Source organism: Coffea eugenioides, chromosome 10, assembly GCF_003713205.1.
Source record: "Coffea eugenioides isolate CCC68of chromosome 10, Ceug_1.0, whole genome shotgun sequence".
Classification (NCBI taxonomy): Eukaryota; Viridiplantae; Streptophyta; class Magnoliopsida; order Gentianales; family Rubiaceae; genus Coffea; species Coffea eugenioides.
In genome coordinates, this window is record NC_040044.1 from 11975841 (window position 1) to 12001238 (window position 25398).

General features: G+C 34.8%; 2 protein-coding genes across 3 annotated transcripts; one reads left to right on the plus strand and one right to left on the minus strand.

Annotated features, from left to right (window-relative positions):
* The first annotated feature begins 3562 nt into the window (after positions 1–3562).
* LOC113749345 (threonylcarbamoyladenosine tRNA methylthiotransferase) lies at positions 3563–9439 on the plus strand. 2 transcript variants are annotated; one of them, XM_027293044.1, is made up of 11 exons: positions 3563–3820; positions 3918–3956; positions 5343–5434; positions 5993–6242; positions 6357–6476; positions 6548–6623; positions 6823–7031; positions 7215–7323; positions 7828–7920; positions 8139–8299; positions 8737–9439. In XM_027293044.1, the coding sequence occupies exons 1-11, from the start codon at positions 3659–3661 to the stop codon at positions 9238–9240; spliced, it is 1815 nt and encodes a 604-aa protein (XP_027148845.1). In that variant the 5' UTR covers positions 3563–3658; the 3' UTR covers positions 9241–9439. The 2 variants fall into 2 exon arrangements, with proteins under 2 accessions (XP_027148845.1, XP_027148846.1); XM_027293045.1 differs by lacking the exons at positions 3563–3820; positions 3918–3956 and adding an exon at positions 4970–5067.
* Positions 9389–13069, minus strand: LOC113749344 (FT-interacting protein 7). Its single transcript, XM_027293043.1, has one exon. The coding sequence runs from the start codon at positions 12798–12800 to the stop codon at positions 9738–9740; it is 3063 nt and encodes a 1020-aa protein (XP_027148844.1). The 5' UTR covers positions 12801–13069; the 3' UTR covers positions 9389–9737.
* Positions 13070–25398: the final 12329 nt, after the last annotated feature.

The window sequence follows — 25398 nt, forward strand, 5'->3', positions numbered from 1 at the left end:
AAAACCAAAAACTTGTTAAATTCTTCAAATATTCCACCAACAAATTTTTAGAACCACCCAAATAATTAACAATAAATTTGGTGTCACAAGTTGAGAAAATCACATTTAAACCACTTAGAGAAATTTCCCCTCTACTTTTCCCAAAAAAAAAAAGTATCTGAGGAAGTTTCTTTTAAGAGGAAATCATAAAAATCAAGTAAAACTAGCCTTTAGAATTTTTATAAAATAGAAACTCCTTAAGTTTATCAAATTCCAATTTCAAACGGAAAAATCTGTTTTAGAAGAATCATGAAGAACAAAATTTTGGTCCACTTTTTGGACGTAAACTCTACTAGATTTTTGTCCCAAATTGAGCTATACAAACCCCTGAACTAAACACAAATCAATTGGGTTCAAGTTAACGTGAAAACAGTTCAACATTTCCTATGCAAAGCTGGAGGTTCACTCGACAGCAGCAGTCCTCTTTCCCTTCAATTTGTCCAAAATTTTTCAACTACCCAAAAGCTACAATTCAGCCAAAACTACACTACACATATAGGTTAACATATACATGATTTAAGTAGCTCAATTACTTCACAAAACCAGCTCAAAAATTCGGGTAAAGTTGGGAGAAAAACAGGCCTGCTGGTTCGGTTTAGCAGAGTACAATTTTCTCTTCATTTCCTCAAAAATTTTCGACTTGTAAACTCATACATCATGTCCATAACAACCACAACCAACTAGTCTAACATCCCAACAAATAGTTCAGTTCATTACTTAAGCAAAAATAGCAGGAAGACAAGCGGCAACAAAACTGGAATTTTTTTTTTTTGCTTTCCCATTCGGCCAGCATTCCTTTCCATTCTTTCAAAATTTTCTCAACCTCTAACTTCAGCAAAACACACATATAAATACATAAATCACCTCTAGCTTCATCCATCATTAGCTTAGAGGATTAGCCACCCAATAATTTTATCAACACAAGCTAGAAATTTCAAGAACAAAAGCTTCTGAAATTTTTTTTTTTTTTTTGGCTAAGGGGTTAAGCTGGAGTTTGTTACCTTCAAGCGGGTTGTTTACTAGCTAAAGGTATTGTCTAGTTCCTCAAGTTTCTCCTAGAACCACAGAGGGTCAGCTTGGAAGGTTCTGTGGTTGGAGGAAAGAAAAATGGCAGCTGGTTTCTCCTTCTCCCCTGGTCCGACGCAACGCCAGCAGCAGCAGTAACAACAGCAGCAGGAGGAGCTGCGATCCTCCTTTTCCTTGCTCGATCGAGACAGCAGCAAGGAATGGAGGTGGAAGCTGGAAATGGAAGCTTGAAGATTGGGGTGTGAATGGCTGAAGATGGAAAGCTGTTGGAAGCTTGGAATGGCAGCGGCTTCTGCTTCTTCTTGCACCAGAGGATCGGGAGCTTGGAGGGAAAGAAAATGGTGGGTAGATGGTGACAAGATGGGAGGAAAATTGGGGTAATCTAGTGAGTAGGTTAGTTGACTTTTTGGGCATGCCAATAATGGTGGGAATTCCTCATCTAGCATTCCTCAATTTAATTATATATTTTTATAACATCTACATATCCTACAGTTCAACTTAGAACTACATTGCGCGTTGGTGCGCGAAAATCCAACTTAATGCTTAACCGAACGCGAATCGTCAATTAAATTTTTTTAAAAATTCCTTTAATTTAAAATATAACATTTATATAAGTAAAACAACAATATTTAAATACAAATACATATTATTTAATAAATTCAATATTCAAATGATATTTTTGATTTAATTTTTCAGAAATTAATAAAATTTTGAGATCGTCACACACTAGCCTCCCCTAAAATTTGTAAAAGTACACAAATCTCCCCTGAGGTTAAGATTTTAATAACAAAATTAGTCCAATTAGAAAAAGTAACATTAAAAAAGTAAAGGAGAGAGACGAAACTTTGATTCCATAAATATCCCTTATGCATGTACATAAGTTGTATTAGTAAAAGAATAAAAATAATTAAAAGTTAAAAATAATTAATACACACAATTTATCATTCAAAGAGTTCACATTTAATAAATTAGACAACATAAACAAGCAATAAAAATACACTAATGATCACAAGATTCAGCAAGATAGACTAGTCATTTCTTTTAGCATGATGTTTGCTATAATTCTTGTGATTTTGAATAGAAAAATTTTAAAATTTTGCCTTTCTTCTCATTAAGTAAAAATAATGTTTAATAAAAAAAAGATAAAATAAAACTCTAAAAAAAAAATACTTTGTCACCAGTTCATCTAGTTGCTGAGGTTGGACCACCAGCCCTACAGCTTCCTCAGCATGCATAACTTCCTCTCCTCCAACTTCTTCCATATGTTCTTCCTCATTCTCCTCATGTTCCTATCCATAGAGAATTGAATAATTTTTTAAATTATTCTATAAGTTAAAATGGTTTGCATAAAAAGGATAAAATAAAAATTTTAAAATATTTAGTCACTGGTTTGTCCAGTAGTTGACCTTGAGGTACGTCCAACGCAGCGTCAAGTTCCTCTTCTCCAGCTTCTTCCACATTATTTTTTTAAGCACAAAGAATTGAATAAATTTTTTGATTATTCTAAAAATTAAAAAGGTATTGCATGAAAAAGGATAAAATAAATCTCTAAAAAAATTTAGTCACCTATTCGTCCAGTACCTGAGCCTGACCTAAGACTAGCTCAGTGTCCTCATGATGCATTACTTCCTCGTCACTGGTTTCGTCAACGTTCTCTTCCACTAGTTCCTAAGTCACGGAATTTTAAAAAAAAAATTGAAATGAAAATAATTTGAATTAATTGAAATAAAACCTCTAAACAAAAATCATCAACTCTTTCCTGTACCTGGTTTTGAACAACCGGCCCTGTTGCAGCGTCTTCGATATGCAATTTTGGATCCCCTGCAACACCTCAACTTATGTATTTAAGGAAAATAGAAGGAAAAGAAAGGCAAAATTTAAAAAAAATTTCTATTCAAAATCACAAGAATCATAAGAAATATCATGTCAAAAGAGATGACTAGTCTATTTTGTTGAATCTTGTGATCATTAGTGTAGTTTTGTTGCTTATTTTTGTTATTTAATTTATTAAATGTGAACTTTTTTGAGTGATGAAATATGTGTATTAATTATTTTTAATTTTTTAATTACTTTTTTATTCTTTTTCCTAGTACAACTTATATACATGTATAAGAGGTATATATGAAATAAAAGTTTCGTTTGTTGTTTTTTTTTAATTGGACTAATTTTGTTATCAAAACCTTAATCTTAGGAGAGATTTGTGTAATTTTGTAAACTCTAGGAGAAGCTAGTGAAATTGTTAAAAATCTCAAGGGAGGTTTCTGAAATTATCCCTTAAAAGAAAGAAATAAAAAAAAAGCCCCTTTACCTCCAAGTATTCGACTTCTGGCCGAACGGTGCCGTTGGATAGTTAATTGAGGCGACGTGGACAAAGTTTGTCCTTCGATATCAGGCATTTAAATTGAATCGTGGCCGTTAACAAACTCCAGCATTGCTCGTCTCTTTTCCTCTGAGAAAGAATTAAGAACCCTTGTAAACTTCACCATTGCAGAAAAAAGAAAATTCTGCCCGTTTCTCTTCCCACTGTGTGTGTCTGTGTGTTTTTTCTTTTCTTTTTTTTTTCCCTTTCAATCAGATAATTTGACAAAAAAAAATGGAAGATATAGAGGATTTATTAGCTGGAGGTGGTGGCGCTGGAGTGCCACCTGGGTTCCGGTTGCCGGTGGCGGGGGCCGTCGGTGTCAATCCCAAACAGAAGAAGGAAAAGATTACTCACACCATTCCCAAAGCGTCCCTCAGTATCCCAGGAACCCAGGTGACACTTCTTCTCTTTCGACTGTACCTTAGAAGTTTTCTTTCCCTTTTTATCGGTAGCTGATTGGTTTATTTATTTATTGTATAATGCCTTGCAGACAATCTATATGAAGACTTTTGGGTGTTCACATAATCAGGTTAGCTTTGGAATTACGGTTTTTCATAGTGTTTTGTTTTTTCTGTTCTTTTAGTGTTTAAGTTGAGAAGGATTTTTTTTTGAAGGGTCAGCAGAAAGATTGCATTTTCCTTTTTTTCTGGAACATTTTTAGCTGGTTATAGAGAATGTAGTGGAAAGGAACTTTTTTTTTTTTGTTTTTTGTTGAATTGATGATGCGGGTATTTGAATTTGGGTTAGTTTTATGCCCTGCTGTGAACATTGAACTTGGTATGGAAGAATGGAAACAAAATATTCGTGAATCATTTTTTTGTGTTTTCTCTTTTCATAAGATAGATGGAGGAGAATTTGTCATGATGCATGCAAATTATGGGAGGTGCATGAATCTAGATATCATTCTCATCGGGGTTTTGGATAACAATAGAGGAAGTTTTCAGTTTGAATTCTTTGTCGCTGGAGAGAAAATTTTCAGAAATCTTTGGTTCAGATTTTTTTTCGTTTTTCATTTTTATTTTCTCATAGATTCTGGGATCACTGAGCCACGAGGACTGGCTGATGGAAATATTGTTGGACTTCTTGGACAAAAGTGGTAGACAAAGGAGGAAGGATTAGTTGGTTTGGAAATGTAGGTTGTGAAGTGCCAATATAGATGAAAGGAATAATAATATTTCTTTGAAGGGTAGTTGTAAGTATACAAAGTCACATATACCAGATGTTGGACAAAATCAATGTGATTTTGCTAGCTATTTCACAGTACATGACTACTCGTCATCTAGATATCAAAGCAATATAAATCATGTTTAAGCTTCAAAGTTACTAATTGCAACGAAAAGATATGAGCCTTAAGTTTTGTGGTTGTTTGGTTTTAACTTCAGAAAGAGGTCAGGTCATGAACCAAGCAAGTTCTCAGTACTGTTTGCAAATTGTCAGACTTTGAATGTTGGATGTGTTAATCCTTTAAGGAATATTTATTGATTCGTCTCTCATACTCTAGCAATCATCTATGATGTCAAGCTTTATTAGGAAATCTTTACTGTCTCTGCACAATTTATATTACAGACTCTCTTAGTTCTATGGAAGAAGTACTTGTTAGAGTGTTTCTCAGGTTTTCCAGCTGAGCACATGTCAAGAAGGTGAAACTTGATTTTTTTTACATTGATTACATTTTAGAGGCTCTAGAACAGATTGTTGGATGTTAGGAAAATTGAATTGGGTCACTGTGTTTTGTTAAAACAAGTATTAGCAATTCTGGGTCATTAGTTCATTGAGATTTGCATTCTGGTGAGTGGAAATTGTTACCAGCTTCAGGTTGTTATTCATCTTTTATATTCCCTTTATATAAGTTATGAAACTGTGTTGCCACAATTTGCTTCACTAACTTGTTAATTCTTTGATTGGTTTTTATTAGAGTGACAGCGAATATATGGGAGGTCAACTTTCAGCTTTTGGTTATGTTTTATCTGATGATCCTGATGAGGCTGATCTCTGGCTTATTAATACGTGAGTTATCATTAATCTTTCATTTTTCTATATTTGATGGTTATGAAAACAAACAATGTTTACTGATCTTTAGTCTTTGTCATGCTCTACATGAGTGGGTGCAAAGCATGTGGAAGAATATTGTGTGTCTTGGTATGCTCTTTATGGCCTCCAATCTGGATATGCTGATTCTTAACAAAGCTGTAGATTAATTACAAAATATTGAGTTGAACATGTATTTGTTTGGAAACTTGATCTTCAATTTGATCAAATTTCCAAAGATTAAATGGGATTTTGTTTTTAAGAATCTTATTTGTAGCTTCCAATTTATTTGAATATATTTGTTGGTACAAGGGATGTGCTTTTTCATATGCAATCATTTTTTTTTTGTCGAAATGTGTGCAATCATTTAGTTATCATCCAAAGGGCTTTATCAATGAAATTCATGTTTGAAAGAAGAAAGCTACTTCTGTTCTGAAGCATATGTTGATTTCTTTAATGATGTACTTAGGACAAAGCTGCTTTTGTTCTGAAGCATGGGTTGATTTCTTCTGATGATGTACTTGTTCGAAAATGCAGCTGCACAGTTAAGTCCCCTAGTCAGTCTGCCATGAACACCCTCATTACAAAGTGTAGAAGTGCCAAGAAGCCTTTAGTAGTCGCAGGATGTGTACCTCAAGGAAGTCGGGATCTGAAAGAGCTGGAAGGTGTTAGTATAGTTGGAGTCCAGCAAATTGATCGAGTGGTAGAAGTTGTGGAAGAAACATTAAAAGGTCATGAGGTGCGGCTGCTGACCCGCAGGACATTACCGGCACTTGACCTCCCAAAGGTGTAAATGTTAAATCTCAATTACATGTCTTTTTGAGATCTGGTCTATGAAAATTAATAGGTTCAGTAATTGTGCTATTGTCTGTTTTTTCTGATCATTTTTATTTTCCAATAGGTTAGGAAGAACAAGTTCGTGGAGATTCTTCCTATTAATGTTGGCTGTTTAGGTGCTTGCACCTATTGCAAGACGAAGCATGCTCGCGGTCACTTAGGAAGCTATACAGTTGAAAGCCTTGTATGCACCTCCTATGAGTTTCTAGTGATTTTTTTTTCTTTTTTTGTTCTAATTAAATGTCCTCATGTTAGGTGGGTCGTGTCAGAGCTGTAATAGCTGATGGAGTGAAGGAGATCTGGTTGAGTAGTGAGGACACTGGAGCATATGGTAATTGCTAATACTCTTTAATCACATACTATCTAATCTGGTTGTTTAGCAACTCTGTCCATTTTTCATAATCTTCATTTATCAACAGAAAAGGGGTTAGTATCCAATTGATACATATCCTTTGTTCCACCAATAGATTATTTTACTGACATGACTAAACATTCATTTAATGACTCTTAAGGCTATAAAAATTATGCAGGTCGTGATATTGGAGTTAATCTTCCAATTCTTTTAAATGCTATAGTCGCAGTTCTTCCTTCAGATGGAAGCACAATGCTTCGAATTGGGATGACAAATCCTCCATATATCCTTGAGCACTTGAAGGAAATAGCTCATGTATTGTGTCATCCATGTGTATATTCCTTTCTACATGTACCAGTTCAATCTGGAAGTGATTCAATTTTGACAGTACGTCTGACCACTCTCCCTTGTCATCAGAACTTTTTTATTTTGTTGGAGAAATTGTTCTGGTGGAAACTTGACTCACCTCCTGTAAATAAACTTTAATTAAATGCTTAATGCAGATTGCGATGTAATTAACTTCAACTTAATATTTTTCTTCCTTTTTTTTGTCTTAATATCTGGTTTCAGGCAATGAAGCGGGAATATACTGTCAGTGAGTTCAGAACGGTGGTAGACACATTGATTGAATTGGTCCCCGGAATGCAGATTGCCACCGATATTATTTGTGGATTTCCGGGTCTGTTTTCAAGTTCATTGCAATTTTAGCAAGATTGTTCTTTTCTTGCTTTGTTTATGAACTCAATTTTCCATGACACATACAAATATTTCAAAGAAGGTCTAATAGATCCTCTAAGTTAATATTTAGTAAAATACTAACTTGAAGACGAGTATTGAATTCCATCATGCATTCGGTGCACTGTGATAGTGGGCCAGTAACTCGTTGATTTCATAATGGGATACTTGGGGTGTGCTTGCAGCTTGGTAGTAAGTGAATCACTAGTTTATTCCCTTGGAGTAGGAAATCTTTTTTCTTTTTTTAACATTCATTTCATGTTTGAGTTGGAATCGGATAAATGCCCTTTGCAATTTGTCTGTTCAGTTATCAACGTGATTTTAACTTTTTAATGGTTTTTCCTCCCAAATATTATGATGAAGTTGCTTTCTCAGTTATTCCTGTCTTGAATTATTGAGCTGTCACTTGAAAGTTTCTGTGGTAGTCATACTTGCTTTTCATTCTCAGGTGAAACTGATGAAGACTTTGCTCGAACTGTTGACCTCATCAGAGAGTATAAATTTGCTCAAGTGCATATATCGCAATTTTATCCTCGCCCTGGTATGTTATTTTCTAGTTTTGCTTCAAAAACTTTTAGCTTTTTTTTATCTGTTCGGCCTTAGAAGTGAAGTTCTTATCATCATAATCCTTCATATTCCTAATATGATCTCCTCATGGAGCAGATCAGTCAAATATCCTAATTTTACAGCTACAACTGGTTGGCCACTGTCACTCTTGCCATTCTAATTATACCACCCTTGGTCTTTCCTTTTAATCAGGGACGCCGGCAGCAAGGATGAAAAAAGTTCCGAGTACAGTGGTGAAGAAACGAAGTCGTGAATTGACTACTGTGTTTGAGTCGTTTGTGCCATACGTTGGAATGGAGGGCAAAGTAGAAAGGATTTGGATTACTGAATTTGCAACAGATGGCGTTCACTTGGTAAGATGTGATATATGCGTGAAGAGCTTCTTTAACATGCATTTGTTGGATATGTTTGTCGTCTTGAATGCAGTGTTCAAGTTAGTGGATTTAGGGCTTTAATTATTCATTCACCTAGAAAGCACTTGAATTTGATTTTTTTTTTCCATTATTAGGTGTTAATTGAAGAGCGCTGGGGACAATAGATATCATTCCTTCAGCACTAAAATTAGCAGGCTATTGACTGTAGTACTTGTGTATATAGCTTTGCACGGTTCTTTAATTTACAAATGTCATTGGTCCCCCCCCCCCTCGGGGGCGGTCTTTCCCTTATTTTTTTTTCTTTTTGTTTTGGGAGGGAGTAGGAGTTGACCTTGTGGCAGTTGACTGTTATTTTTTTGTTGGCATCTGTTTCCGATGCATTTGTGCTTCATTCTTAACTGCATTGATTTCTGTAGGTGGGACACACTAAGGGATACATTCAAGTTCTTGTGATCGGTCCAGAGACCATGTTGGGGTTGTCAGCAATGGCCAAGATAACATCTGTTGGTAGGTGGTCAGTTTTTGGGGAAGTGATTGAGGTTCTTAACCAAGCAAATGCAGTAGAGAGAAGTGTTGACCAATTCTCGCATTGCTCCAGTCTGGATTCTTCTTGTTCAAAGGAACAGTGTGCTTGTGAAATGACGAGTTGCTGTGGACAAGTTCAGGAGGTCGAAAAGAAAGTTTCAACCCCAAAGTATGAAGCAAAGTTAAACCTTGTTGGTTGGGTATTGAGGAAGCGGAAAAGTAACTCTCGTATCATGGAGAAGGGAAGTGCGATGGAATTTGAAGGAAACCAGAACAAGGCCCAAAATTGCCTGCTTGAGTGGAGCGCTGTTGATAAAGGTCTTTTAGGTGGCGTGCTTGTGAGCTTATTGACAATTTTGGCGCTCTCCTTGTACCTGGGGACTAGAAGTTTTTAACATCTTCTGAAAAATTGTTATACTTCTATAAAAAAAAAAAAAAAAAAAGGGTAGCCGGATATCTCATTTTTGTGTGACTAAACCAGTGACAAACTTTTCAGTTATTTGTTGCTGGCAGAGAGCATAACTGGTGATATAGATATTCTGAGAGTTAAATTAATTGTAGCATTTCCCTTGTGTAATCATACCAATAATTACACTACCGAGCTTCCTTCAATGCATGCATTCGATAGAATATGTTGAATATATGCTAGAAAACAAAATACAAAAATGAAACAAAAAGTAGTTGGTCTACTCTAGTACAATAACTAAACAAATCAGAGATATTTGCATGTTGCTGAAGGTGGGATTCTTCCTCTATTGACGCATCTGCAGCGCGCAAGGGATATACGCTGCTGTCTCTTCTGCAGCTGCACTTATTGGAATTATTTGCCATGGGCGCCTTCGTGTTTTACAGTTGGACCGAGTATATTGGTAAACAATTGATAATCTACATCTCAAAGCAGCATGTCTGATTTGGCAGGCAGTCTCTTGAAGAAGTTGACAGGTACTGAGGGTAATTTGCTCCTGAACCGAGGATGGCGCAGCCAGAAGAGCCCAATGAGCACTGCTACAACTTGGAATGGAGTAACATAAAGGAACACAGCAGAGAACAAGGCAAGTATGATGACTATGGCCGTAGCCCTCGGGTCCCTCCAGCTTAATATGGAAAGAGCCCGTTCCCCTTGCGTTGCCAAATCTCCAATGACACTTTGCACCCTGCCTGCAACGCTCCGCAAGCGGTCATACCTCATCCTCACAACGTCTGTTGGCCTTGAAGTAGGGAAAGTATCAAACTCCTCATCCAGTTCATCTGGATGAGTAAATTCTGCTCGAGAAAGCCGAGCATCCATGTGAGGTGGATGTCTTGGCCTGAATCGATAATTCCACAAGCCTATGACAAACAGATAGAGGAAAATTGTGGGCAAGATCAACTCTGGGTAGCATACTAATATCAAGAACAACACGTAAACAAGAATGGTTGTCAATGGGTTTCTCCAGTGACAGATACCATCAAACCATCGACAAACTGCTGAGATCCCTGAGAGAAGTGACATTATGCGATGAAAGTTGGCTTTGCTTCTTCTCATGCTGAACATGTGAAGGTCTACATCCAACATATATTCCACTATCTCCCGCCTGAGGGGTGGCTCTGCTCTGGATAGCCTTAGAGCCACAATCTGCATTGCTTGGTGGCGCAGCCAGTCAATGTGCCTAACCGATATAGGCTGAACATAATGCATCTTGGGAAGCAAGGGCTTTGCGTATTGAGTTACCATGTTCCCCCAAGCAGTACATGTGAACCGCACAGCCAAATGGAGTTCCCCGTGCTTCTTCAAACCGGAGGGCAGAAGAACCAACAATGGGTAATAATGCGTATAAATGCGATTGGCTTCTAAGGTTGAAAGCCGAATCCTCACCTTACCAATTCTCTGATCTCTTGCATCCTCTCTGCTCCCATTGATATGGCTATTGTCAAAGACACCAATGGTGATAACAGTGCACGGATCATGTACTTCCCAGGTGTACTGCTCATTCCAACGAGGAGCTAGAGTATCAAGAAGCGTCCTTGTTCGAACCCACTTGTTCCCATATTTGGCCACACAATAAGCATCAGTTGTTCCACCGTCCTTGCTCTTCATTGGCAGCAGATTTTTAGCGCTCAAAATGCCCAGTTCAAGAATCCCAATGCTGGGCTTTCTCAAATGCTTAGACGATGGCTGAAGATCACTGCTAAAATGTGTGGATTCATCGAGGACATGGTAACCTGCATCTAAACAGATCCGAAGATGAATTTTGCTGGAGAATTTGATCTCTCTCTTCTTCTCACCTTCTTCTCGTTCAGCCAATGAAGGCTTGAGGAGGTTGTACCATCGAGCATCAGGCAGCTTAGGGACTTCCCTTCTTTGGGGAAGTCCTCTAACAGGAATCAAAAGCCTGCCAATCAATTCTCCCTTGTCATCCACACTGACAATTATGCTCTCATCAAAAGGCTCAGCAACTACAAACATTAGTTCCTCATTCCACACCGGGCTATAAGTCCCCTGTTGTGCAGGCCTAGTAGACCTGGCCTGGTGCCCAACCTGTATCCTCACCGATGAAACCGGTGCCCTGCCTTTCTCAGCTGGAACAAGATCCTGAGCCTCAATAACATGAATACGTAGATAATACAATCTTGGCGAGAAATAGACCTTTGAACGCGTATTAGCCAGCATCTGTTGGCTAACACTGTGAGCGTCAGAATGCCAAGCCTCAGGAAACGCCTCATCAGCTTGAGTCCCAATCCAAACAGCAAGCATAATCTCCCCTGGCAGGGTAGTTTTATTCCCCTTCTTGTCCGCCAATTTATACCACTGAGGAGCCAGAGGACTATCCGGGGGAACACGAACGGGCACATCTATGATATCAAACTCAACTTTCCCAACAAAATCATCCTTTACAATATCCTTATCTTTCACAATTACTTCAAGCGTACTTGACTGCAATCTTTCCTTAGAGAAAGCGAAAATCCTGTTCCAAACCGGATATTGGTTCTTCTCCAAATGCCTAGTAACTCCTCTATAATTCCCAACCTTCACTTCAACATATGGATCGAGACTCCCAGTTATATCCATCACAGGAAGATCCTTAGCCTTGACAACATTAACATACAAAAACTGCATTTGTTCCACCATATCATAAGTACTCGCTGTCTTATCCCTACCCCAATAGCCCATTCTTGCAGCCACAGGTGGCCTAGTCTCCACCAGCCCAAAATCAGGCGTCTGCCCGGGAACCTGCATATGCATTACAGCAGGTCCACCAGCCTTAGCAAAGTCACCCCGGGGTTCTACCACAGCCGGCTTTACTGGAGGAGGAGGAGGACCACCACCGCCGCCGCCCCCGCCACCAGTACCAACCGAGTAGAAAGTCCTGACTTCCTTCTCCTTCTTTTTCTTCTTCTTGACATCACTAAACTCCTTAAATTCTTCACCAGGCTTATTCGGATTGATTTCTTGAAGAGGGGTTTCTTTGCTTTCTTGAAAATTAACATTCACCGGCTGCGGCGGCGGCTGCTGCTGCTGAAATAGTACTTCCGGTTCAGGCTCAAAAACCTGACCATTGCTATTACTATTACCACTATAAGCACCAAGAACTGCATAGATTCTCAATGCAATATCACCTTTTATATTAGAAAAAAGTCCTCTTTTATCAAGAGGGTAGCGCTGGACAACAGCCTCAGACTCAGAAAAAGGGACAGAAACGCCAGAAATTCTGACTTTTCCAAGGAAGTTCTTGTGATGGCCTTGTTTATTATCATTATACACAAACACATCAATCGTTTTGTCAGTAAGATCCCCGGGATTTTGGATGTTGAAAACAAGGTTCTCGTTCCAAACCGGATTGAGATCTTTAACTTTTGGTTGTGTCTTCTGTTTATGGCCTTCAAAGTCTACCTCTACAAAAGGGTTTGCTGAGCCTTGCCCATCTTTAGGCATGAGATCGCTGGCGTCAAGAACTTCTACTACAAGTTTTGCCATTCTTTCTAAAAATTTTCTGCCTTAGCAAAGAGAAACGAAAAAATGAAAAAGGATAAAGTTGTTAGAATGGAAATTTTTTTAGATGGGTTGGGGAAGGATTGAGAATAAAGAAGAAGAGAAAGGAGTAGTAGTAGGAGGTAGGGAGGAAATGGGAAAGAGAGATGGCGGAAAAGAGGAAGCGGTGAGGTGGAAGCTGGTTTGTATTTTGGAGTAAGAAGACCGAAACCATTATGGGGTGGATGAAATCACATTTGTGTACGTGTAGGACTATTTGTCTATGACTCTGGGGTGGAATGAGGTGGCCCTTAAAAGCTTCTTGGTATATGTCTTTTGATTCTTTTGGTCCTTGGAGAAAAGTTAAATTCGGTGGGGGCACCCTTTTTGGATTGAAGTATTGGTGGGGTAGGGGGCAATGGGTGGTGAAATTTAAGGATTGGTTAGTAGAGGTATAACGGGAATTTGGCCATAGGATTAATTTGGAATTTAAGGGATGATTGGAGAACCCGCAATAGGACAGTGGTGATTAGAATCAACCATCATCGTTGAGTTTTGGTCCAATAGTCAGGAAATAATCTCTTTAAAATTCTTTCATACACTGAATCGGGGATTCAAAACCTGTACAGTGAAGCACAGTGCAAATTCAGAGAATACAATAGTACGTGCATTTATATATAGTCTCGTGGTTCATTTCTCAACTTTTATACGTACCTCTTCAGACAGACCCCGTAAAGTGAAGATATTTTAACCAAGGAGGATTGATTCAAGATTACTATGTGCGGAGAAAAGGGTTTCTTGATTTTCAACGTTAATTGCACAAGACAATGTAGATGATACACGAGTATTGATAGACTGTGAATTAGTGTATATACTTGGACAATAATTGTAGCATCATGAGAGAATGATACCTTCGTCTATGCTTTGTTAATTCCGATCTCTGTAATTGATGCAGCCCCAAGATGAATTATTTGTGACGGGTTCGACTCTGCATTCTCATTCTCCTCTTTGTCAGTGAAAATGGAATACAAGGAAGAAAAAGAAAGTGAAGGGCGATCAGGTCACATTCCTGTTTTTCTGCGAATTCAGAGCAACTGAGGAAGATTTTCCAGAAGGCTTGCATTTCTTTTCGTTGGTTGGACAGGTCGTTTTCAAGGGGGTTATGGGGAGCGGGCGGATTGATTTTTAATACAATAATGTTTTTCCAAATGTTGATGGCAGATTGGCATTGTGAAGATAGCTACTGATATGAAGATTTTCAACAAGAAAATGAGGTGTGTGGTGGCCGGTGGGGCATAAGCTTTTGTGTTTTCGTAGTAAAAAAATAGCAATTAAACAAGAGGAGACATGGGACTTCATGACTATTTGAATATTCAAATATGGAAGTTTGTTGGTCTTCCAATTCAAAGAATAACTTGGGAACAGTCAAGCCTGCAGATACTTAGAAGTGCCAAATGTAAAAAACTGGTGTGGATTGAAGAGGTACTCTTTCATTCTTCTTATTTTTTTTTCTATTTCTTTTTTCCTTTTGGGGGTGGTTAGGCTACTCCCTATGGTATACATATATATACTATTAAAAGAGAGAGCGATTCCATTTAGTGTTGTTATACATTCATACCCTTAAAGAGTCCATTTAGTGTTTTTGGTTTACTTTAGTGTTATTATACATTTAGAGTTGATTTGGTATACATTTTAGTGTTATTATACATTTGGTTTACTAATTACTTGCTTTAGGTTGTGTTTGGATTGCATTTTTCGTGATTTTTCATGAAAAAATTACTGTAGCGATTTGATGTATGTGAGGGAAAAAGGTAATAGAGAAATGTGATTATGGAAAACGACGTAATTTTTCAACGGAAAGAAGCTGATACAATTTCAACAAACTAAAAATTTGGGTACCCCATATGAAAATGGCAAACTCCTTTTCTTCTAAGCTTGTCTTTCATTGTCATCAGCACAAATTCACCACAGCATTCAACTTTTCCCCAAGATGTGCGCAACAAATTGAAAAGGAAAATTTACTACCAAAAAAAAAAAAAAAGATTTTGCTCTTCATTTACTTTTATTCCATTTATTAATTTAAATTTGTAAGCTATTGGCAACTTCTATGGGTAGGCCATAACTTTTCTTGATTAGCATATTTATCATGAAAAAATTCTATAAAATCATCTTTGTTCCAAGAATATTTTCCTACCCCCGAATCGCAGCTATTGCAACTAAGTGAAATGCGATTAGGTTAATCTTTATTCTGCATAAAATTGACATAAGCTATTGCTATTTAGTCAATACCCTCATATAATCAACTAAATGACGAAAACTTTCATTAAAAAATAACCATATTGAATTATCTTATGACCAAGAAAATGGAGAATATTAATCTTAATCTTTCCAAAGATGGCAAGCAAAAAAAAAAAAAAAGGAAGCCAAGATTAAATAATTCAGGGATTACCATTTAAACCAATTATATATTTGTAGAAGGACTGACGGAACATGGAAAACGTTCTTTAATTTGAAAACACATGTCTACAATAAATGTTAAACTCAGAAAACTGAAAGCGGAAAGTTTAAACATAGCACCTTTTTCATTCAAGTATTATTCCAAATAATTATTTGAATAGAGTATTATATAGTATTTTTTGTGATGTAATGTATGTGAGATAAAAAGATGGTTGGGAAATGTGTTTATAATGCAAGCGAAAATTTTTTTTGAAAAAATTTGCTATCCAAACATCAGATAAAATGACACTGAAAAAACTCATTGTCTAACATTACACGCACATAATATATGTGTATTTGTATGTGCATACTCACATACACACACTCTTGTATATTTGTGTGGGGATAATTTCAGAAACCTCCTTGAGGTTAACGTTTTAGTAACAAAATTAGTCCAAATCAGAAAAACTAACATTAAAAAAGTATTTTAAGGAGAGAGATGAATCTTTTATCCCATAACTACCCCGAATACATGTATATAAGTTGTATTAGTAAAAAAATGAAAACAATTAAAAGTTAGAAACAATTAATACATACATTTCACTACTCAAAAAGTTTACATTCAGTACATTAGGCAACAAAAATAAGTAATAAAACTGCACTAATAATCACAGGATTCAGTAAAACAGACCGATCATCACTCTTAATATTAGGTTTGCTATGATTCGTATGATTTTAAATAGAAAGAATTTTTGAATTTTGCCTTTCTTTTCCTTTCTTTCTCATTTACTTCCACGAAATTACTTTACAACTATTACAGTTTTAAAAGTTTCAACGAAAATTTTCTCATGAACAATCTTCTTTTGCCCTATATTTTTTCTTTTACCAAAGCCCTTCTTTTCACTCTGTATATAAATTGGTTTCTGATCATTATCAAGTTCTATCAATCATAAAATAGCGTCATATGGTATATCAACTGGCCTATTTTATAATTGTGAGGCACTGTTCATCATTAAAGAAATTCTCAATAGTTATTTTTGTTAATTAGTTATTAATAGCTAATTAGTGCTCTAATTACCCAATCTTTAGATATTAGTTTATATAAGACATAATGTCTTAGGATATATGAGTAATTTCTCCCCATGTGATATAAGTAATTGGGCCCACAATTCTATCAAAGGAGGTAAGTGTAATTTTATAAACCTCAGGGGAGGCCAGTGAAATTGTCAAAAACCTCATGGGAGGTTTCTAAAATTATCCCTATTTGTGCGTGTGTGTGTGTAAAACCCACTCACTGACAATATCCTTTGAAGATATTCTTGTGTCAATAATCCACGGAAAAAGATGAAAAAAGAAAAAGAGAGAAAATAGAATATTCATTATAATGCAAATCAGAAGTCCTGTGTCTTCTGTTTCCTGCTGGGACCAAAAGTGAACTTGGATCCACCAAAAATGGTGCATGACGTGAAAGCAGACGCTTATTCGGCAAACCCTCGCACCCCACTTCTTCAATACTTATCTTTTCCCACAAAAACTTATTATTGTCCTTCAGAAAAACTTCTGTTCAGTAGCCAACAATGGTAGATATCTGCATTGTGGATGACATGATGTCATATTGAATAGGATAAACCATAGCATTATTTCCTTCTTTGTTTCCTTTCACTGATCAGCGTAAAAAAGCTCTTTTAGTGATTTTGAAGTTATTCTTTTCAAAGGAATGTGTCAAGATTTAAGTGTCATTATTGCTATTGCGATATCTTCTAACCTTTCTCCATTTCACAAGAGTTGCTCCGTTTGGATTAGTTATTTTTTGAAATATTTTATTATAATAGTATATATAAAAAAAAATTTACTATAAATGTTTTTTATGAAGTTTTTGAAGGTGTTTTTGAAATATATTTTGGGATATTTTTAAATTTTAAAAATTTTTATATTATTTTTTAACCCATCATCGCGACCATCTCCTCCCTCTCTTTATTCCTCCTCCTCCCACCTCCCCCTCCCCCTTCCTCCTCCATCTCTTTCTTCCTCTTCCTCCATCTCTTTTCTCCTCCCATCTTCCTCTTCCCTTTCTTTCCTCCCCTCCTGCCTTTCCCTCCCTTTCCCCGCCACGTCTCACCCTCCCCGATTTGGTCGAGGCCAGATCAAGGTCTTTGGTCATGACATCATGGCCAAATCATAGGAAGGGGAAGAGAGGGGTAGGGTGTGGCAGGAAAGGGGAGGGGAAGGGAGAGGAAAGAAGAAAAAGAAGGGAATGATGGCGATGGTGGGTAAGGGTGGTGGTGGTGGGTGATGGTGATAGATGGAAGAAAAAAATGGTGTAGATTTTATCTTTTATTTTATTGTATATTTGGAGTTGTTTTTGATATATTATATGAATGTGGTGTTTTTAAAATTGTTTTTATTTATGTGTTACTGTAATATTTGTATATGAAAACCTTGTTTTTCAAAAAATGAATAAACGAAACGGAGCACATAGATGATCACCCAAATGTGTATGTGCTAAACTGCAGGCTCTAACGCTTCAATAATTATATAATAGATGGAGACAATGTAAACATCAACTCAATATATCTATATTTATATTTATATGAATTGCAAAAGGGGTTTTTAGAATAGTCAAATCATAATGCTTCCCACTCCTTTTTTTTAATACAATTTTGATTTTTTATTTATTAAATATCCCTTCATGCCTTTTGAATTTAAAATGTAAGAAGTGGCTCCATAATGTAGGAATTTGGTTTGAAGTTTATTCATGTGAGGGTAAATAAAGATGAAACATCATAAGTCCTACTAAAAGTAAATAACAATATTTTACCCTTTAATTCAATAATTCTAACTAAAAGGACAAATTATATATATACAAAAAGAAATAATAATCAGTGGTCATGAATTTAAAAACTTAATAATCATATTATTCATGATACCTAAATTATGAAATCACTAAGTTAAAACAAAGTCCTGCTGGCCTTTCAAAGTGGAAAATTTTATTTAAAATTTTTATTTTTGATAAAAAATAATTATAAAAATAACATCAGTCCTATCAAAAATAAAAAAAAGTAACAATATGGTTTAAAAAAGATATGGAACATTTGATCATAAACTATATTTACTTAATTTGTATATATCTGATCTAAATTCGATCCTAATTAGTTTTGAATAAAAGTGTAAAATCCAACCACTAAGAATAACATTTGGTATTATTGGTTATTTTGTGTATTTTTATTGTTTTCTTCATATGTAAATGTGAATACTATTATGTCATTTTTATATTCTAAATATTCTAAATATTTTTTTTTATTTTTGTTGTGATTGTTGGATATATTATAAGATATTATCCGTTTTTTATTTACATTTTCAGATGTCAATACTTGCAACCATTATAGTCAATTCTTGGTTTTACATAATTTTCATATATGGAAGATAAAGTTAAATAAATTCTAAAATTATTAAACCAAATTGCAGGTTAAAAAAAATTGCAGGTTATAAGTTTTTTTTTTCTTTTACTTCAAATTTTGCCTTTTAATTTGGAGGATGGACACAAAATCAACTATAAACTTTTTTAAAAGAAAAGTTGACACCCTTCAATCCAAATTTATGTTACAAATAATGCAACATGGTGCTTTTATTTTAAAGATAAAAAAGTAAATATATTTTAAAAGTAAAAAACTAAATTACAAGTTATAAAAAAAATTTCTTTTACGTCAAATTTTCACTCATCAATTTGAAGGTTGAAATGTAAACTCGTGCACTTTACGTGTCAGAATGCTAATTGATACTATAATGTCATTCCTTCATATGCATGCGTGTACATGTTAGTAAGGATCAAAAATCCCGTGAATAGATTGCATATAGAGGGTTGAACTTACCATCTACTCTTTTTTCAAGTCTCTCTATCTCTTTTGGATAAGAACTGAAACAGCTTTTATTGAAGTTTCATTCTTCCATTCATGATTGCATTATTGATTTTGTCTTCTAGTTTTTTTTTTTTTTTTCACTTTTTTGGGTTCTGGGGTTTTTGTTTTTTGGGAGGAGGGGGGGCATAAAAGTTTGATTGCATTATCATAGATGCATTTGGAAAGGTATGTCCATTCGACTTTTATAAAGTACCATATATATGTAATCAGGAAATGGAACAGTCTATTGGCTGTCAATATATAAACTAAGGTGGATTCCACCATTCGGAGAGTACTATAGTACAATTTAGTGCAGCAAAGTACTATTGCAAATCAGTATCTGCCAAAACCCTTTTCTCTAAGCTTTACATGTTTTGTAGCACGAAGTAAAGCACTATTGCTACTTAGATATTTGCTAAATTTCCCTAAGTTTACTATTTTTCAGTACGAAGGCTTTTGTTTTTGTTTTTTGGTACGAAGGTTTGTTCTTACATGAAACTGAATCATATTAACACTGGTGGTCCCAAGTATCATTAGAGAAATTTCTTGCATATACCAGTCTACCTTGATCACAACTTAGATTATGCCCTAAACTTGTACTTAACAAAGGTTATTATTATGAGTAAATTTTATAGACATTGACAGTGTATACACTATCATAATTGAATACATGATAAATGAGTAAAATTTAGATTTTAAATTTAAATTTAGATGAGTTGTCATGCATCCAATAGTAACGGTGTATATATTATCAGTGTATAAAATATTAATACTATTATTATTAGTTTAGAACATTTCATTTGGAAACGGATCTCTTTAATCCCTCATATTCTCACAAAAACCAAATTAATTAGTCATTTTTTATTTTTTATTTTTGCTTCAATTTCCATTAAATGATAGCATTTTGCATATCTTTACAAATGTAGATCAAATTTTGGATGATGTCCTTAGCTATTTTGGTTGAAATTGAAAATTAAAAATTGAACTAATTTCTTTTTTTCTTTTTTTTGTAAAAAATCTGAAGAAGAGGGACAAATTAGTTGATCAGACTAGAAACTCGTGAGGAGACTAAACTTTTATTTATTTTTCTTTTCCCCAACCTGCATGAGCAAATTCATCTACCTTAATGATGAAGGGCTAACCGGTAATTATACATTTTCTAAAAAGGGCAAAAATATTTAATAATGCTATATATTTCACCACGTAAGAATGTGCCTGCCTTAAAGTTTCAGCAAAGATATAAGGCTTTGAGCTAAACTATATATTTAGCATCCCCATTAGTGCTGCAGACTCAAATCGTTATCTAATTAATTACCCAGAAAAAAGAACTTCAAATAGCTCTGGTCATTACTTAATTGTGTTGATATTACATTACTACACCAATAGCCTGAATCCAAACCATTTAGTACTTTTACAAAATGGGATGGTAAAAAGCTTAACATACATTACAAAGTAGTCAGATATCTAATTGCAACAAGAAATCGGCTTAAGAAATTAAGATCAATTCTTGTTAATAGGATCTATAAAATAGAAATCCTCAACGTACATTATGTTTTAGGACGAAAGTTTATCGTTTAAAATATAGAATTAATTTTATATACACTGTCACTATATATACTATTACAATTAGATATATGACACATGTGCGAAATTTGAATTTGAAATCCAAAATTTACTTACGTGTCATCCATCCAACTGTGATAGTGTATACACTGACAGTATATATAAGATTCACTCTAAAACAAAATATATTGGTCAAGAATTTTCTAAGAACTATGTAAATTATATATTCTAATAGAAGTATACTATTTTAGACTCTCATTATAGTTAACAAATGTGCCGACAAATAATTTAAGAAAATGTTATTTACACTTGATATTTTGTTAGTTGCACTACTACCATTTATTTTATCATATAGTCTTATAAATGAAAACCATATAATAAAAGGATAGTAGAATTGTGATTAACAAAAATTAAGAGTGTAAATAACATATCCCTTAATTTAAGTCAAAAACATAGGTCAAACACACTATCTTTTCTTTTCCTCTTCTTTATTGCTTTCTTGTTTCTTTGGTTTTCCCCGTATTAACTAAGTTTTTGGTTTTGCTGATGTTCTTTTTTTTAAGATTGGATAATGAAATCCTAACGGATTAAGTTATAATTAAGCAGAAGATAATTGTCCGCCGAGGATGTTTTGACAAATTGTCCACTAGTTTTGTTTTTACTTTGACAGAAGATAATTGTTTTTTTAATATATATATATATATATATATATGTATATATCCCTCAAATTCCAGAAAGAAGTAGCGGTTCCGTTACGTGGTGAATTTGAGCGAGGGAAAGTGGGTGACATTGTCAAAAAAGAGGAGCCAGTGGAGAAGGGTTGCTTTCAGGACTCTGGCCTGTGATGAAGCAATGCTGTTGACCCCTTTGATTGGCTTTCAATTAAAAAAAAGATAGAAAAATATTGTGTCAGTGCAGCTAGTCAATTAGGGGCATGATTTATCATTCTCTCAAGTGGCAAATTGAGAGTTGAAACTTTATCCTCTGAATTATAAATTTAACGAGTACAAAATGTTACACTAATCTAAAATGCTCTATTGAATTCCCTTTAGAAGTAGGTTAAGAGTAGGACGGTAAAAACAAAAAAATAAAAAAATAAAAAAGGGCTATCAAAATTTAGAAAAAGAAAGGGACACTTTTTCACTCAATTAAAGGTGCGTTTGATAAAATTGAAGTCTGAAATCTGAATCTGAAGTTTGAATTCATTAAATTATTGAATTGTTAAATATTAAATCTAATACATTTGAATACATATCATATTTAGTGATAAGTGAATAACTTATCACTTAATTTTGGAAGTAAGTTTTACCTAGAAAATTCAGCGTCACTTAATTAATTCAAATGTTCAATTTTTTTATTATCAAACGATCTGAATATAGTAAGATCTGAATCCATTAAGTTTAAGTGCTAAACTGAGTTATCAAACAAGGCCTAAGTGGGTATTTTGCATCTCCTACACTTTGATAAGAGACTATTTTATTTTGATTTAATTAAATATAATGGTGTTTGAATCATTTTGTAAACAATGAAATTAAAGTTCGGAGGAAGGATTTCTACGTATATACTTCTATGTATATCAAGGTGACCGACAATTCGGAGTGGTCCATATTACAATGAAACGTCTAGCCTGGATTTTGTCAAAGAACCGATAATGACTTTTATGTGATACATGAACATCACGCAATATACCTAATATGATAATAATAGGCATTCAAAACGGAAAGCGATAATTTCACAAACCTATTCTGAGGTTTATAATAATTGCAAAGAGCTCCAATTAGGTTTTAAAAATTGCACATACTCCCCTATTTCTACTATTTATGTAACAATGTAGGTTTAACAAACTAGATTTTCTCTCAAAAATCCTAAATTGCTCTTTTGTACAAAACTAAAAAAGGAAAATACAATATATTCAATCACTTTTTTCCATACTTTGCACAAATCCACCATCTTGACTCCTAACAACTACCCAAGCATAAACTCTAATTTCAAATCTAAGTAGCTATCCAAATGATCCTGAATTGCATATATAGCATTAATGCTTGTCAGGCAAAAGAAAAAATATAGACACACACACACACCCATTGACAACCAATTTTATACCTCAGGATTAAAACTCAAAGCCCCAACACCTTTTGAATACAAGCTAATCTAGTCTAGAACCACCGTTATAACATTCCCATGTCCTTAAAAATACATACATCTAAGAAGTAGAGAATAAATTCTACATCTATAACAAAATGATAACCAACAATTACTAATCCAATGAAAGAAATCCTTATGCAAATCATTGGTATATTACAAAAATTTTTCTTGATAACAAACAAAATACAACAAATTTCACTTTTTTTTCCTTCATATTTCAATCATCAATTTCATTGTTTATTTCTCTATCACCGTGATTCTCTTCATTTCGTTTTAGTTTGACACATAATCTGCTTTTTTATTGATTTTACAATTTCAAACTGCTAATATGCATAAAACTGAAGATAATAAAAAGAGGACATAGTAGTATAATATCTAGAAAAGGAAGGAGCAAAAAGAGATATAAGATAGAGAAACATTGGTTTGGCAAATCTATTGTCTTAAATTGTGAATTATCTACCAAGTGGAGGGCATCATAGGTACTTTACTATACCAAATGAGGTAATTATAATTACTTAAACTTAAGGGAAGCTGAGTGAAATTGTCAGAAAGTTTCTGAAATTATCCCCAAAAAAATCCTACTTTGGAATGTGCTGTATCTTAGCATCCCACGATGAGAGGATATGATTTTTAACTCTTTTGCTGTTTTTCCGTTTTTCTTTGTGGTCTTCTTTTGTTGTTCCCAGGCAAGGGAGCATGGAAAAGTGGAAAGAGGAATTAGGAAGATAACGGGAATTAGAAGCCAGAATCATGTAGTCATGAAGCATAGTCATAGTTATCCTCACTAATGCCTGAATATACGTGGTTGTCCGAATTATTGCTCCTAGAAGTTGTAGTTTAATTCTGTGATAGATCAATGGCAGAAGCAAAATTGTTAGAAAATTTTCCTAAATGTATACATAATGGATATAAATATTGTCCTTAATTTAGTCGTGTAGACATACGAATGAATTAATGTGTATATACATTATTCCAATTACATACTTATTAATCGAAAACGATATATACGAATATCAGTCGTGTAAATTAACTTGATAAATTGATCAACTCACCCCAAAAGCCTCGTCCACCTAACTAACTTTCGGGTAGGGTATTTGAACTTCGATCCCATTAGCACTGAATGACTGGTAGGTCACTGGCTTTTGGCCTTTGTGATGTCTTCATCATTTGGGTGTTTGGTGTTTCAATTTTAGTGCTGTCATTTACCTTCAAAGGGTGGTCCATGTGCCAAGCAACTTCAGCTGGAACAATAATATTTCCAGCAATATGAAGACAGCAGTGGCTAAAGCTTGATCCATTTACTAACAAATGAAAGTTTGGCGTTTTGTTTGTGTGTGTGACCAAATGAAAAGTGGAAATTAAGTGTAATTAATTGAAGTGATGACTTAAACAGCACTTAGCTGGAAAGACTGGAACTATCCAGATTTGCATGTTTTGGATGTCTAAGGTTCTGAACAAACAGGGTATGTCTGGAAATCCTAGAATTCAGCGCCCCATCCATCTTGAAAGTGTTAAGTATAAAACTTTAGATGACATGATTGCAATGCAGGCTAACATATTCATAATAAAATATTCTTTTTTCTTTTTCTTTTTTTGAAGGAATATACTTTTTTTTTTCTTTTAAGGTGACAAGCGTTGAACTGAAAACGTTCTACTTACAACCTTCTCACGTTGCTACCTATCCGACCCTCCCTAAAAGAAAAAACTCTATTTTTGTTGTTTCGGTAGTAATTTCTCTATTTTGATTTTACTGAGAGATCATAAAAAAGATACAGCAAGACAACACAAAAGCATGTTAATGCTTTCAAGTTCACCCCCAAACAAATTTTACATAAAACAAGCATCTCTAAATCTGGGGATTGTCAAGGTTGTTGATCTTACTATTGCATAAATTTGGTGTTGAATCCCATTACTTGTGATTTACTATGAGTCAGACGAAGTATTAATTGCACTTGAAAATGTTCTTTCATTTCGTCTAATTTGTAAAGACACTTCAACCAATTTATCCAAAAAAATGAGTTTTTTTTTTTTAAAAAAAAACCTAACAACTTGTCCAAGCAATAGTGTCCAACAGACGTGTTATGCTTCCGGGAAAAATTTAAAGGTTTTGTAACACGAGTCAACTGGGAAGGAATTTACAGCATTAGGGACCTTATAATCAGAGTACAATTTGGAAAAAGCGCAAGAATTTGCGAGGTCCAAAATAGAATTTGCCTAGAAACTGCTTTTGCTCACAAAATGCAGGCGAAAGGTGGTCACTGATCAATTAATTACCCAATCAGAAAGGTAGAGTAGGAGAGAAATGAATGTCTTAGCAGAAATCATGGTGAGCCCACAACATGATAAAGCTAATAAAGTTGATGATTACATTTTTTTTCTGCACAAGCAACAAACAAAAGTTTCATCAATTTTGTCTAACGATAATCAACAAAGTTTTGATTTGGGCAGCACAGCACCATGCTAAAGCGATAAAGAAATCTACATATGCTAGATTAATAATGCAGCAAAGATTACAGTTATTGCTCCTTCATTAGCTTCTTTTTCCAGTTCTTGGGATGAATGAT